The following is a 14,468-nucleotide window of genomic DNA, read 5'->3' on the forward strand; positions in this document are numbered from 1 at the left end:
TTTAGTCAAAGTAATGTTGCGTTTATTATGGGTAAATGAGATGACAGTGGCTCCTGTACAGAATATAGTGTATGTAATTTACACGTACAGTTACAGATATATACAGGTAGGGCAAGGTGCATAAAATAAGGTAGTGCTACAGATAGTTCAACACATGCCTCCTGTGTCCCTCACCTCTGCCTCAGTACCGTGGTATTAACTCACACATCGCACATGAAAATATTTCCCTCCTGCAAAGGTTACTCATGCACTGATTTTGTTGCATTTATTACAGGTATATGGGTTTACAGTGCTATTAGTGTCTATACCTAAATACATGTATTTACACTTCTACAAGTGTGTATATTTACAGATATGGTGAGGTGAGAAGAATAAAACAATGCTACAGATAATTCTACAAAATATAGTTCCCCTCCCTCTATCTCCAGTGTGGTGCGCAGAGATAGGAGGTTCACTCTTAACGCTTTCAAGATGATGGTGCACCATGTCAACTTCAGGCCTTTTTGCATAATGTTTTCATAAACATGCTCCCTTATGAAGTCCATTCCATCCTATGCTACACTACTCTAATTAATGAAAAGCGCTAGATTAGTTTGCTTTGTCTTATCTATAATGTACAGTACACATCTTGAAACAGGTCAATGGACATTTCTAGCATTGTGTTGACTAGGTTGTGACACGACACTTTGCTCTATGTGAATGATTACTCTTGAGAGAGCAGATACACTCACCATTACAGGACAGTGACTACCTAAAACGCCAGCGTCTTCAGAACGGCGCCGATGGTAGGCCACACACAGGAAGGGAAAACTCTCTGGTGACTTTGGTGAGAAAGGCATGCAGCATGTTCGTCCTTCACTGCACCTGCAGTGTGGACAGGCAGCTCTGCGGGCATGCAGTCAGTCTATCACAGTTAAAAAATAAGTCCCTTGATATAGGGACTCGACATGCTGTAAGTAGGAAGCACTGGAGATTCACAGGAAGTGTGACCTTTTGTGGCCTTTGACCCAAGCCCTTGCCTGATACTAGAGGCTTCATAACCCCTCCTCACCTCCATCAGTCAGCCTGTGTCAGTGTGTCTCATGCTGCATTACGCTCAGCTAACCAGTCAGTTCACCTTGTCGGGGCCTCCCAGTAAGCTGCTTTGAGTTTTCTTCTGCTGTCATAAACCTTTCATGCATCATCACCATGTGAAGTTCAATAACAATGCCCATTGTTGAGGGGATAGTTGAGCCAAAAGCCCAAACGCTAGCGTGCTACAGTAGCAGGGCGGGAACCCAGCACCTAGCATCCAGCACCCGTGCTGTGACATCAGGTTTTCTGCTTAACACGGCAGTGCTTGAAAGCTTGTGAACCCTTTAAAAGTTTCTATATTTCTGTATAAGGTTGACCTAAAACTTCACACAAATCCTAAAAGTGGAACAATGAGGACCAAATCAAATGAGACAAAAATATTAGTCCATCATTTGAGAACAATGATCCAATAATACAATGATAACTTTTGCCACCAAGAGATATGTAATATATAATCATTTTCCTCAGTAAATAAGTGAGTCTTTTATTTTTGTCTCACTGATCGGGTTCTCTATCTTGTTTAGGAATTATACAATAGAATTGACAATCTGATGAAGTTCTAGGTCAAATTTATGCAGAAATATAGAAACTTCAAAAGGGTTCACAAATTTTCAAGCACCACAGTAAGTAGTTCTACTTAATATTATATTCTACTGAAAGTCTGCGTGTAGCTCTTTTAATCTCTAAACGAAGGACGCAAAGGAAGTGCATCCAACTAGACTTCCTGGAATCAGTGTTTTTGCTACAGAGATGTGCTTTGGGTGTTTCACTGCATGTAACAAGGTGCAACTCGTACCAAAAATGCCTCAGTTGGACTTTGGCAGTCAAAGGCCCACAATGTGTGGAATGCCATTTCTCAGTGTGTGTTCGATTTCGTTGTCATAGTTGTTATTGCATAACACTATACCAATCCCATGGTTGCTCACAGTGACGTGGACCAGAGGAGAGAGTACGTTGTGTCCAGAGGCAGGACTAGTCACACACTACAGCTTGTCTACGGATCTCCTACCAGATGGCTCAAGGAGAACGAGGTCCGATTCTGTTCATTTCAAATCTATACCAGACGATCTTTGTCACTTTAACAGTGATGTCTCAGAGGAAGGGTCTGAATGGAATGTTCGGAATGTCTGACTCTAAACATGCTGTTAATCTTTGGGGACCATCTTTGTTTGGGGGCTATCTTTGTTTGGGGACGATCTTTTGGGACTATCTATGTTTGGGGATGATCCTTGTGTGGGGATAATCTTTTGCTGGTCTATGTTTGGGGACCATCTTTGGGGACTATCTTCGTTTGATCCATCTTTGTGAGACTAGTCTTGCATTTTACACAAAGCTGATGTAAACCAACGTTTCCCCTCTGGCCTGGTGATCTGCACTGGGGTTTGGGTTTCCTGGACATTCCAGATTAGAATGTGAATTAAGAGCCATTTCCTATAGGACTAGCTCACTAGTGTTATATCCTGGGAAACAAAGGAATCATACAGGAAATATCCAGATGTTGCAGATGTGCCCAACTATTCCAGGCTAAATGTGGTTTAACTCTGCTAAACCCCAGTGTGAACAAGCTCTCAATCAAGACACATTAAAGAGTGAGGGATCAAGTGTCACTTCTCCACCCCCTAGCATTAATAACGATTCCTGCCCACCCCTGTAAGACAAATACAGGATTAAAAGTCTTTGGTCATATCTGTTTTACGAATCTGAATTGTTCCCATTAAAATAACATTTGTTTCTAATCTAAGACAAGTTCCTTGTGCAGGTAGCAGGGTTCCTTTTAAGAGGTGGTGTTTATAGTGGATAGTATAGAGATCCAGGTGTGTTGGAAGGATCTGTCATATTTGTTGGACTAAATTGGTCTAAATGCCCAGTTCAGGACATGTCCTGTTCAACCCTGCCATATGCAAACGTTACAGTTTAATAAAGGTCAGATTACTCCTTAAACCATGGCAATGGCCCTGGCCATGTTTCTATAATAGTAATAATAATGTGCATAATGTTGTAATCATTTATGCTAAAATATGCTAATGTATGCAGGGGTGGGGGGAGGTGCCGTTGGTCATTGGTCATCATGATGTCCTTGCGTTTGCGTTCCACTGGAGGGGTGGGCCCGGCCGGCTCAGTTGTCCTTGCTTGTGGGCGGAGACCGCGCGTGGTTGGGGGAAGCTCGCCGCAACACCAGCAGGCCGGAGAGGGTGAGGGACACGCCCACCCACCACAAAGCTATGTGGCTGTCCCCAAAAATGAGCTGTCCAAGGAATGCCTGAACAGAAAGTGTAAACAAACAGATCCCACATCATCTATGGGTATTTATAACAAACTAAAAGATTTCTTCTGACAAGCTAGAGTTCCATCTCTGCTGTACATGATTACGGCAGACTACGCTACAGATCATGGATGGATCATGAGGTTCTGGAGCCACGTGGTTACTGCATATGTTTTACTTCCTCTGGACATGTCGCATGCTTGGCTATGGTCTGTTTTTAGGGGGCTGGGGAGAGGTGGGGTCTGAGGCTGAGGCTAATGCCGCTCGTGGTCCCAGATACTCACTGAGGAGATTAAATTGGAGGCCGTGGTGGTCACAGTGGTCCGAGCGGAGGATGACGAATACCTGAGTGCCTTGGACAAGAAGGTCCACATCACAGCATTACAGGTGAACACCAGCCCCCCACACAGCAAGCGCAAGGGGACATGCAGCTGCCACACACACAGACACACACACACACAGACACACACACACACACACAGACACACAGACACACACACACACACAGACACACACACACAGACACACACACACAGACACACACACACAGACACACACACACAGACACACACACACACACACACACACACACACACACACACAGAGAGGATGTAAAGAAACCATTCAGATGCTCATAGAGTAGACAACTTGCTTGTTTATTGATCTAGGGATGCTTGCGAGGGTCACTAGGCCGTTTTCTCGCCTTAGCTCGCAGTAAAATGGCTTTATGATGAATGTAGATCAGCACACCCTGTTTAAATATTTAGAGTCAATTAGTGGCGAGAGAAATGATACATTTTTCTAAAGAATGAAGTGGCAAAGACGACACGTGCAATCGCTTTTGAAGGTCATTTCCAACATCCGTGTAATAATATTGCTTCAGTCCGAGTCCCGAGACAGCGGGGTTAATGGATTGTTATTTTAAGTGCCGTCGCCCATAATCTGGTGACTGAATTAGATTTTGGTCAGTCGTGTTAGGCCTACATTTAACGCGCGTGATGTCCAAGTCGCATGCACCGAGCACGGCGCTGCGCTTGAAGCGTGACTCTAGGGCGCTGCTCGCGCGGGCGCCGCCGGAGGCGGTGCTGACGCTGTCCTGGCGCGCGGACCCGGTAAGCGTGATGTACGCGAGTTTCGCATGGCGTTTAAAAACCAAGCGCCACCAAATCAGTTATTCATTGATATAGTCTGGACTGCGGAAAATGACTCACCCAGTCGCACGCGGTAGTCTGGCCGCCCTGTGCAGATGCGCGCGGCGCTCCCCACGTCCGCAGCCCCGTCTCGCACACACCTTTCAGATAATCGGTGCCGAGCGACAGTTTGGCGGACGACGAGGCGACAGCGCCCAGGAACCCCGCCAACAGCGCATAGAAAACTCCAGGGAGCATGGTGACGGCGAGGCTACATGTCCCCCACAGCCACCGGGACGCGTGTGCAGGGAACGGCGGTGCGTCCGGTTACTGCTGCTCCGCTCACGGCACAGGCTGGGAGGAGCGTGGCGTACTGCAGCATGCTGGGAACCGTAGTTTCCAAGATCATTTTACCATGTGGCGCTTATTTCAAAGTAATTTTAGAATGCACATATGCCTTATGCAATTATATTTATATATATATATATATATATATATATATATATATATATATATATATATATATATATATAAAGTATTTGATAAACAAAAATTAAGCTACACAGTATTTTCCTGATACTTCCAAAAACACCAATTCAGAGCCAATATGGGTCTTTGCAAATGAACTCCACAGAGCAGAGAGGGCAGAGATTGTCAGTTTAATCTCATTCCTCTCATTTCTGTCCACCTCCCTCACCGGGAGCAGATCAATTCTAATGAGATGCCCTTGACTTATAGCAGTGCCCTGCAACTCATTAGCCCTATCTAATCAGAGAGGGGGGGAGATGGATGAAAGCTTGGTCATGATGAGATATCCTGCAGTTTTTTTTAAAAAAGGGTGTATTTTATTATTATTATTATTATTATTATTATTATAATATCATACAGTGTATTGTCAAAATGAGGCACAGGGCTGCAGGGTTATATATCAGTTCCCATGTCTGGACTTACATGCACCCCAGGAAAGGTCACAGGGTCGGCTGGAGCACTCTCTCGGGGTCACCTGTTACACTCACGCGGTCACCTGGAGCACTTTCTTTGTTCAGAAAAGGTCCATAAATGAGAGCATTTGTGATCAATTTTGCGAAGGCTATAGCTACGTCACCATGCACCCTCCATGTGATCAGTTTATGAAGGCTATAGCTACGTCACCCTGCACCCTCCATGTGATCAGTTTATGAAGGCTATAGCTACATCACCAGACTCTGCTTGTGTACACCTGGATCACTTCAACTAGACGATTTTGACTGTTATGGACGCTGTCTCCTGATTAAAGGTTATGTAGACTTGGGCAGACAGGAAGCTCCACAGAGAAACACCATGATAATAAAAACCCCACAGAGGGTGCAGGGGTACCAAGATTGAGATCCGTTAAGACGTCTGCAAACAACCCTTCAGTACCTTTAATCTTGAGTTAAGAGCTAGACAGTCTCATCTCGAGACCATGAACAGGGGCACCTACCCCTACTCTCCACTGAGACGTGCATGAACGTACTGTTGTTGTTGTTGTTGTTGTTGTTTGTTGTTTTCACTGCCAATAGCAGCAGCATTAGCTGCAGCAGGACTGACGACTGTAATGGTCTGTGGATAGCTGCTGGCTTGTACAACTCTGACGTCAAACCAAAACTGCCTTAGGCAACATTTACATCTTAAGCTACACACAACTGAAAGCAACTTTATTTATTATAATTACATTTTCTATTTACATAAATTCACTTTTTATTTTATTTAGTAAAAAAAAACCTTCTTGAGGTGTTATAACTCAGGATGTAATAAGCTTTGTTATAATTATTTCTTTCTAATGCACTTTCAATTGACATTTTGCATGACGAGTGCTATAAACTTGCCTAAAGAGTGAATCAGTATGTGAGCCACTGTCACACTGGCATTTTAGCACATACGTGTGCATTACACAAGAGTAAAGATTACAGCACAGGCACATTCAGTTCACCTGCCCTCTGCCCAACAGGTATATGGCCGCAGGTGTGCTGCTGCTGTGACATGGTAATGCATGAGGTGTTCTGCTGGTGTGCCTACCTAACACAGTAATGCTCCTGTAGCTTTTATATGTCAGTGTCACTGTTGGGTTAAATGATCAAAAGACTATGCTAATATATGTGTGGGTGCACACACGTGGCTCCACCACTAGAGGGCATAGTTGTCTTTTAGTGCAACGGATTGATCTTCGTGATAAACTCTGAAACTGTATCAGGATCAGAAGTAGTTTTATTTGCTAGATATGTGAGGAATATGTCTTTCGCAATCCACTCAAAGCATTTCAAACACACAGACACACTGGACTATTTACAAATATACATCCTATAAACAGAATGAAGAATAAACATGAGTTAAAAAATGTGATTAAAAAGCTATTTTAAAGTTCATGTATAATACAACACAGAATGAAAAGCAATATTTAACACATAGATGAACCAGCTGTGGAGAGATGTATGGCACAGCGTAATCTAAAGCTTTTGCACTATTAATAGTTCACTACTGTATGTACAAACAGATGTATGTACTGTACAAACGTGCAGTAATTTCCACATATGATGTAAGAGAGGTTTTAGTTAGATTTTTATTACTAAAAGTTTCTATTCCATTATTTAATCACACCGAGAATTCCAGAAGCTTCCTTAACAAATCCCTGCCTCTTCAATGTCTGCCACCTCATACTCAAAGCAGATCAGGTTTCGTGTCAGAGAAGCCTCATTAGGTGAAAACTCCCAGCGAAGAAAGGAGAGTAGTATCGGTCCGGCTCTGCCATGGCCGTGCCGGGCTCCGGCTCTCCGCACACGCGCCCCACCTGCTGCCCGGTCGGGGCCTTCATTGCCAAAGACATTAGGCTGGCCACAGAGTTGGAAAGGCTGCTGTTCGAGATGAGCCCTGATTTAAGCGGCTGCGGCTTATCGGGGGAAATGTCAGATGTCCCGTTGGGTAAGTGAGCTGCCTCTCTGGGAGACGCCTCGAGTGCTGTTCAGGGGTGTGATCGGGGAAGAGGCAGCTAATGAGCTGCTCATAATGTTCTGACTGAGAGAGACAAAAGTCCCACTGAAACACCGGCCGTCAGAAAAGTGTCATGAGACATCCACAAAGCAAAATCCACAGTGGCAAATAACACCTGCCAAGCTGAAGCAACACAAATAGTACTGAATTAACACCTACAACACTCAATCAATACAAACAGTACTGAATTAACACCTGCAATGCTGAATCAACACAAACAGTAATAAATTCATACATATTGTGTTGAATGAACACTTGTACTGCTGAAATGCCCAGCATTTCTGAATTAACACGTATAGTACTGAGTAACACCTGCAGCGCTGACTTGCCTCCAGAATTATAGAACAGCTAATGTTTTCATAAGGTGTTCTCCTACAGAAGACATTTTGGAAATCCAGCCTCAATCCTAGGCATCTTCTCCAGTGTCGGAGTCTTCTGAGAACTGTGCGATCTGTCCATCTGTCCTGTCTCGTTATCTGCGGTTTGTTCTTGCGTTTTACTGTTTTTCATTTATTTTTATTGGAATGCCTTGTTTTAGTTATTTAGTGGTTTGGCTGACATCTGGTGTATTTAAACATGCTATATAAATTAAGGTGACTTAATTTGACTTGTATCCTGTTGTCACAGATCCCATGAACTCATCACAGCGTCGCCATACCTTCCTCTACCTACCAACATCTCTGATCTGATTCGTCAGAGTACTAATTAGACCCACCTTTTATCTATTCTCTCGCTCTCATTCTCTCTCTCTCTCTCTCTCTCTCTCTCTCTCTCTCTCTCTCATGTGCTCGCTCTCTCTCTCTCTCTCTCTCCCTTCTTCACACTCTCCTTGTGAAGTACTGCCACTCTTATGATGTGTCCCAAGCCTTTCCTCTACGTGTTGGGCTTCCTGGTTTCTAGAACTTCTCTCCTGCCTCACCCCTGGACTCCACCCAAGAGTACCCGGCCCACAGTACCCGGCCCACAGTACCCGGCCCACAGTACCCGGCCCACAGTACGTGCTGAGTCCCACATATGAAGGCAGCAATGTTCAGGATCCTTAACGCTCTCCCTGCAGTCTCTGCGTACTCCCAATAAAACCTCCTACATTTGGATCCTCTCTTTCTCAAATTTGTGCCTTGTTACACCTACTAGACATAAATAAACCCACGTTGGGGTTAATAAACATTAATGTAGTTAATAAATACTAGTATAGTTAATAAACACAAATAAACACTAGTGTAGTTAAACACAAATAAACATTAGTGGGGTTAATAAACACTAATAAACACTAGTGGGGTTAATAAACACTAATAAACAGTGTTCCTATACTGTACTGTGTCATTCAGTGTTCCTATACTACACTGTCATACAATGTTCCTATACTGTACTGTGTCATACAGTGTTCCTATACTGTACTGTGTTATTCAGTGTTCCTATACTACACTGTGTCATATAGTGTTCCTATACTACAGTCCCATACAGTGTTCCTATACTGTACTGTGTCATACAGTGTTCCTATACTACACTGTGTCATATAGTGTTCCTATACTACAGTCCCATACAGTGTTCCTATGCTGTACTGTGTCATACAGTGTTCCTATACTGCACTGTCCCATACCATGTTCCTATACTGTACTGTGTCATACAGTGTTCCTATACTGCACTGTCCCATACCATGTTCCTATACTGCACTGTGTCATACAGTGTTCCTATACTGTACTGTGTCATACAGGGTTCCTATACTGTACTGTGTCATACAGGGTTCCTATACTGTACTGTGTCATACAGTGTTCCTATACTACACTGGCCCATACAGTGTTCCTATACTGCACTGTGTCATACAGTGTTCCTATACTGCACTGTGTCATACAGTGTTCCTATACTGTACTGTGTCATACAGGGTTCCTATACTGTACTGTGTCATACAGGGTTCCTATACTGCACTGTGACAACAATTATTCCTGTGCTGATTTAATGTTGTAAAGTTGTAAGATGCTGTTGTAAAGTTTTAGTTAAACACAAATAAACATTAGTGGGGTTAATAAACACTAATAAACATTAGTGGGGTTAACAAACACTAATAAACACTAGCAGGGTGAATAAACACAAACAATAGTGGGGTTAAAAACACTAATAAACACTAATAAACACTAATGGGTTAATAAACACTAGTGGGGTTAATGTAACAGTGCTCTCAAACACCACCTTCTTCTCTGTGTATTTGTTACTGATAACTAACTGATTCTCTAGTAAGTCACTATAAGTCACTTATTGCATCTTCCCATGAACTATTGAAAACTGTTCTTCCTGTTAGACAGATGCAGGTTACTGAAAGGTCACATGTCCAGTCCCAGGTCTTTCGACTTTTAGCCTGATCCCTTGTGGGTAACGCCATCTGTGAAAGGCATTTTAGGAAATGTCAGCGATTCTCATTTATGCTAATCTCAACTCTCTTTTCACACTTAATATGCATAAACCCAACAGGCTGTGTGACGTCAGCAACACTAGAAACTCCAGGCCATTCCCACTGCGACAGGTGTAAGTGTGTGAGCGCGAGTGTATGTTGCATTCTGTGTTAGCTCTCTGGATGTGTTCAAAGTCATTCTCTCTCTTTCTTTGTCTTTCTCTCTCCTGTTCTCTCTGAATGTCACTCATTCACTCACTCCCCACACACACACACGATGACCCACACAGTGGTCTGACCTCTGCTTGACATTTGCTTAGCACCAGGAAGCATTTTGCTGGGTTTCATATGTGTGTGAGTGTGTGAGTACAGTTTTCCTATATTTCACTGTGTCATACAGTGTTCCTGTACTGCACTGTGTCATATAGTGTTCCTATAATGCACTGTGTCATATAGTGTTCCTATACTGTACTGTGTCATACAGTATTCTTATACTGCAATGTCATACAGTGTTCCTATATTGCATTTCTCATACAATGTATCTATACTACACTGTGTCATAGTGTTCTTATACTGCAATGTCTCATAGTTTTCCTGTACTACACTGTGTCATACAGTGTTCCTATACTACACTGTCCCATACAGCGTTCCTATACTGCACTGTGTCATACAGTGTTCCTATACTGTACTGTGTCATACAGGGTTCCTATACTGCAGTCATACAGGGTTCCTATACTGCACTGTGACAACAATTATTCCTGTGCTGATTTAATGTTGTAAAGTTGTGAGATGCTGTTGTAAAGTTTTATATCTCTGCTTAAGAAAATTGGTGTTATCTGACCAACTCAAAGCGTGAATGCTAATGCTATTAGGCTACATGCATCTCTAGCTTCAGTTCATGTTTATCATTGATATATATTTATGTTTTTGATCACCATACTATTCTATAAGGGATGTCTATAATTTACGTTTACTTGAGTCTGTGTGATGTTAAAGGCTTGACCGTACGATATGACAGTTTACCCAGTTTGCTTCGCAGGTTTTGATGAGTGGTAACTCTCACTGATTACCAGTCTGTTTCCTTTCAGCCTTTCCAGACCACACATACACACAAGATATGAGTCCAAGAGAAGGTAAAGGAGTGCACCTCCTGGAAGCTGTGTAGGGCTTTCCCGCACTGTCTGCTCACTCGTTCTTCAAATAAATACTGTAAAAGACGTCAGTGCCTGATTCTCTGGTCAGATTCACTATGCACAGCCAGTAAAGTCACGGTGAAGCACTTAATTCTCTACACTAAGCACTCACCTACAGGCGTATGTAATTGTTACTCCCCCCGGCTCCCCTTCAAAGTGGTACATTCCTGAAGATGATATGGACCTACGGTTAGTACCATTAATCCATGAATTAATCTATCAGCCAACTCTGTTCCGTCAGATGAACTTTTTTATTCTTGTTTTTCATTTTTATCATTTCTACCTCAAGGAGCACTCAGACTGAATGACACACACACACACACACAACACTGAGGATTAGAAAACATGATAAATAAATAATAAACACCAATAAATAACTCACCAGACTCCATTAACAACTCAATATGGAAGTATTTTTACATGACATTTACATCAGCTATGATACACCACCCTTGTATGCTCCATGCACTGGTCACATATCAAAGCCCCTGTCAAGTTTCTTCTAAAAGAGCATCCACCCAGAGCATCCACCCAGAGCATCCAGCAAGAATATATTTTAGTATCCTATAGATGGGATGCACATTAGCAAAGTGGGACATATCGCCCTGCTATGAAGGCACATGACTGTGTGTGGCCCGTGTGTGTGTGTGTGTGAGAGTGTGTGTGTGTTTGTGTGTGTGTGTGTGTGTGTGTGTGTGTGTGTGTGTGAGAGAGTGTGTGTGTGTCCAGACGACGTGTGGCTGGGAATGGCGTTCGGTGCAGGAGAGGCTGTTGAGAGGATTCAGGTGGGCTTTTCCACACACATTTACACACACACACACACACACACACACACACACACACACACACACACACACACACACCTGCACTCTTCCTCCGTTCAACCTTGCTGAAATATTCTGGCTTTCGTATGTCTCTCATCCAGCACGTCCGCTTGCCTTCCGGACACTCTGGGTGTCCTACCACAGGGCAAGTTTGATCTCCACCACTTAACTCTATATGACAAATGTTTACAAAAGTGTACAGTAATTATGATTTATGCATCTAAAACACGTGCATCTAAAAAACATAGCCGAAGCAAAAGAAACCTGCTGTAACAGTGATGTGTGCATGAGAGCATCTCCTGGGTCGGACAGCTCGGATCAGCTGAGAAGTCTAGAACATCGAGAGATCTAGAACACAGAGATCTAGAACACTGAGAAGTCTAGAACACAGAGATCTAGATCACCGCGAATATGGCAAGTGATTTTAACATTTAGTGATCTCTGTATGACTGTAGCTAAGGCAGAGTGTAGTGACATCTGGCTTCAACCCGGTGTTATGGATTGGCAGGAAACAGTCACCTTAATGTTCAAGTTTGGTTTATTCGTCACATACATAGTCATACACAGTATAACTCGCAGTGAAATGGTGGATGGGTGCATGGGTCTCTAATGCTGCATGGGTCTCTGTGTCTCTGTGTGACTCTGTGTCTGTTTGACTGTCTCTGTGTGTCACACACACACACACACACAGTCATGTCTCACCAAAGGCACTAGGCAATGGGTCTGTGTTAGATGAGTGTGTGCGCGTGGTCACGCCCTCTCGTGTTTCTCACCTGTTCCTTGTTCTGTATCATTATCATGTGTGTATATAAGTCTCTTGTGTAGTCGTGGCGTTTAACCGCGATAGCCTACGAGCTACGCCTTCTGTGTTGTGTGCGCTTATAAATGTGTCTCTGTTTTACTCCACTCATCCCTGCATCCTGCTCTGCCTCCTCAACGTTACACACATCAACCGGAGGCATGGCATATTTCCATGTAAGCGATGTAACATGGTGGTTGTTCAGATTATTTACGGATTGTATTCAGATTATATCCCGAACTGCTTTGTTTCACTGGCCCATACTATTGGCTCAGAGAATATTCCTGTTTATTTTACACTGCTGTCCTCACAGCCCAGCTGCTAGACTCCTGATTCTCCTGATGTCCAAAATCCATTCCATATTATTTTAATCCCTCAGCTATGGACAATCTTGCTAATTTAGGCTTGCGCTTTAGTTGTGTGTTATTCTGTGATGACATGTTTATTCTCTGATTTGAATCTCTGTCAGATATGAAAGTCCTTGCTAAGTCAGGCTTGCGTTATGAGTGTGTGTTACTCTGAGTTATTTTTTCACTGTCCAGCATGGAAGACCTTGCTAATTTAGGCCTGTGCTATGGGTGTGTGAACACAGTTTGAACACCGCCAGTCCTGTTGGGTAGAAAGATATTTTTCCAGATCAACACACCCCTGAGTAACTGAACAAAAGGACAAAAAGAAGTGTGTGTTCTTTAAAGATAGCCCGAAGAAGAATGTGATCTCTCAGGCCGCTCCGGGCCCATGAGAAAGGGTAACAGGATATCAGAAAGATGCGGTACAGGTCTGGTAGTGCTGCGGAAAACCGCTTTTTTAGAGAACTGATGCTCATATGAACTGTGGATGTGGAGGATGTGGCACATCTAATGTTCTTCATTCATTTTTCTGTTACGTGTGTTTTTCCAGAAACATGATTGTTCTGAATATATTTCTGTTTTAAGACATTCACTTATTCCTAAATATTATACTTGAAGAATGTAAGATGATGTTACCGAACAGTTTGGTAACAAGTGCTGTGGGTGTGTTACCAAACAGACCTCAGGTGTCGTGGGAATGTTACCAAACAGACCTCAGGTGTCGTGGGAATGTTACCAAACAGACCTCAGGTGTCGTGGGAATGTTACCAAACAGACCTCAGGTGTCGTGGGAATGTTACCAAACAGACCTCAGGTGTTGTGGGAATGTTACCAAACAGACCTCAGGTGTTGTGGGATTGTTACCAAACAGACCTCAGGTGTTGTGGGAGTGTTACCAGACAGACCTCTGGTGTTGTGGGTGTGTTACCAGACAGACCTCAGGTGTTGTGGGATTGTTACCAAACAGACCTCAGGTGTTGTGGGATTGTTACCAAACAGACCTCAGGTGTTGTGGGATTGTTACCAAACAGACCTCTGGTGTTGTGGGAGTGTTACCAGACAGACCTCTGGTGTTGTGGGAGTGTTACCAGACAGACCTCTGGTGTTGTGGGTGTGTTACCAGACAGACCTCTGGTGTTGTGGGTGTGTTACCAGACAGACCTCAGGTGTTGTAGGAATGTTACCAGACAGACCTCAGGTGTTGTGGGAGCGTTACCAAACAGACATCAGGTGTTGTGGGAGTGTTACCAGACAGACCTCTGGTGTTGTGGGTGTGTTACCAGACAGACCTCTGGTGTTGTGGGAGTGTTACCAGACAGACCTCAGGTGTTGTGGGTGTGTTACCAGACAGACCTCTGGTGTTGTGGGAGTGTTACCAGACAGACCTCTGGTGTTGTGGGAGTGTTACCAGACAGACCTCTGGTGTTGTGGGAGTGTTACCAG

The 14,468-nt window shown here is 43.6% G+C and overlaps 1 protein-coding gene across 1 annotated transcript; it reads right to left on the bottom strand.

The window, feature by feature from the left end:
- On the bottom strand, nt 1-4,804 carry LOC113590722 (transmembrane protein 42). The gene is made up of 3 exons (XM_027031014.2): nt 4,549-4,804; nt 3,622-3,768; nt 1-3,334 (listed from the first exon to the last, which is right to left on the bottom strand). Exons 1-3 carry the CDS (start codon nt 4,723-4,725, stop codon nt 3,191-3,193), a joined length of 468 nt encoding a protein of 155 aa, XP_026886815.1. The 5' UTR covers nt 4,726-4,804; the 3' UTR covers nt 1-3,190.
- Between the last annotated feature and the right edge of the window lie 9,664 nt (nt 4,805-14,468).

The sequence above is a fragment of the Electrophorus electricus genome, chromosome 2, assembly GCF_013358815.1.
Source record: "Electrophorus electricus isolate fEleEle1 chromosome 2, fEleEle1.pri, whole genome shotgun sequence".
NCBI lineage: Eukaryota > Metazoa > Chordata > Actinopteri > Gymnotiformes > Gymnotidae > Electrophorus > Electrophorus electricus.

Excerpts from the sequence above, each read along its gene's own strand:
- LOC113590722 (XM_027031014.2), bottom strand. The coding sequence starts at position 4,725 with ATGCTCCCTGGAGTTTTCTATGCGCTGTTGGCGGGGTTCCTGGGCGCT. Across the intron at positions 3,769-4,548 it reads AGACTACCGCGTGCGACTGG|CTGCATGTCCCCTTGCGCTT; the intron begins GTGAGTCATTTT and ends TGTGTGTGGCAG. Across the intron at positions 3,335-3,621 it reads CCTCCAATTTAATCTCCTCA|GCATTCCTTGGACAGCTCAT; the intron begins GTGAGTATCTGG and ends CTTTCTGTTCAG.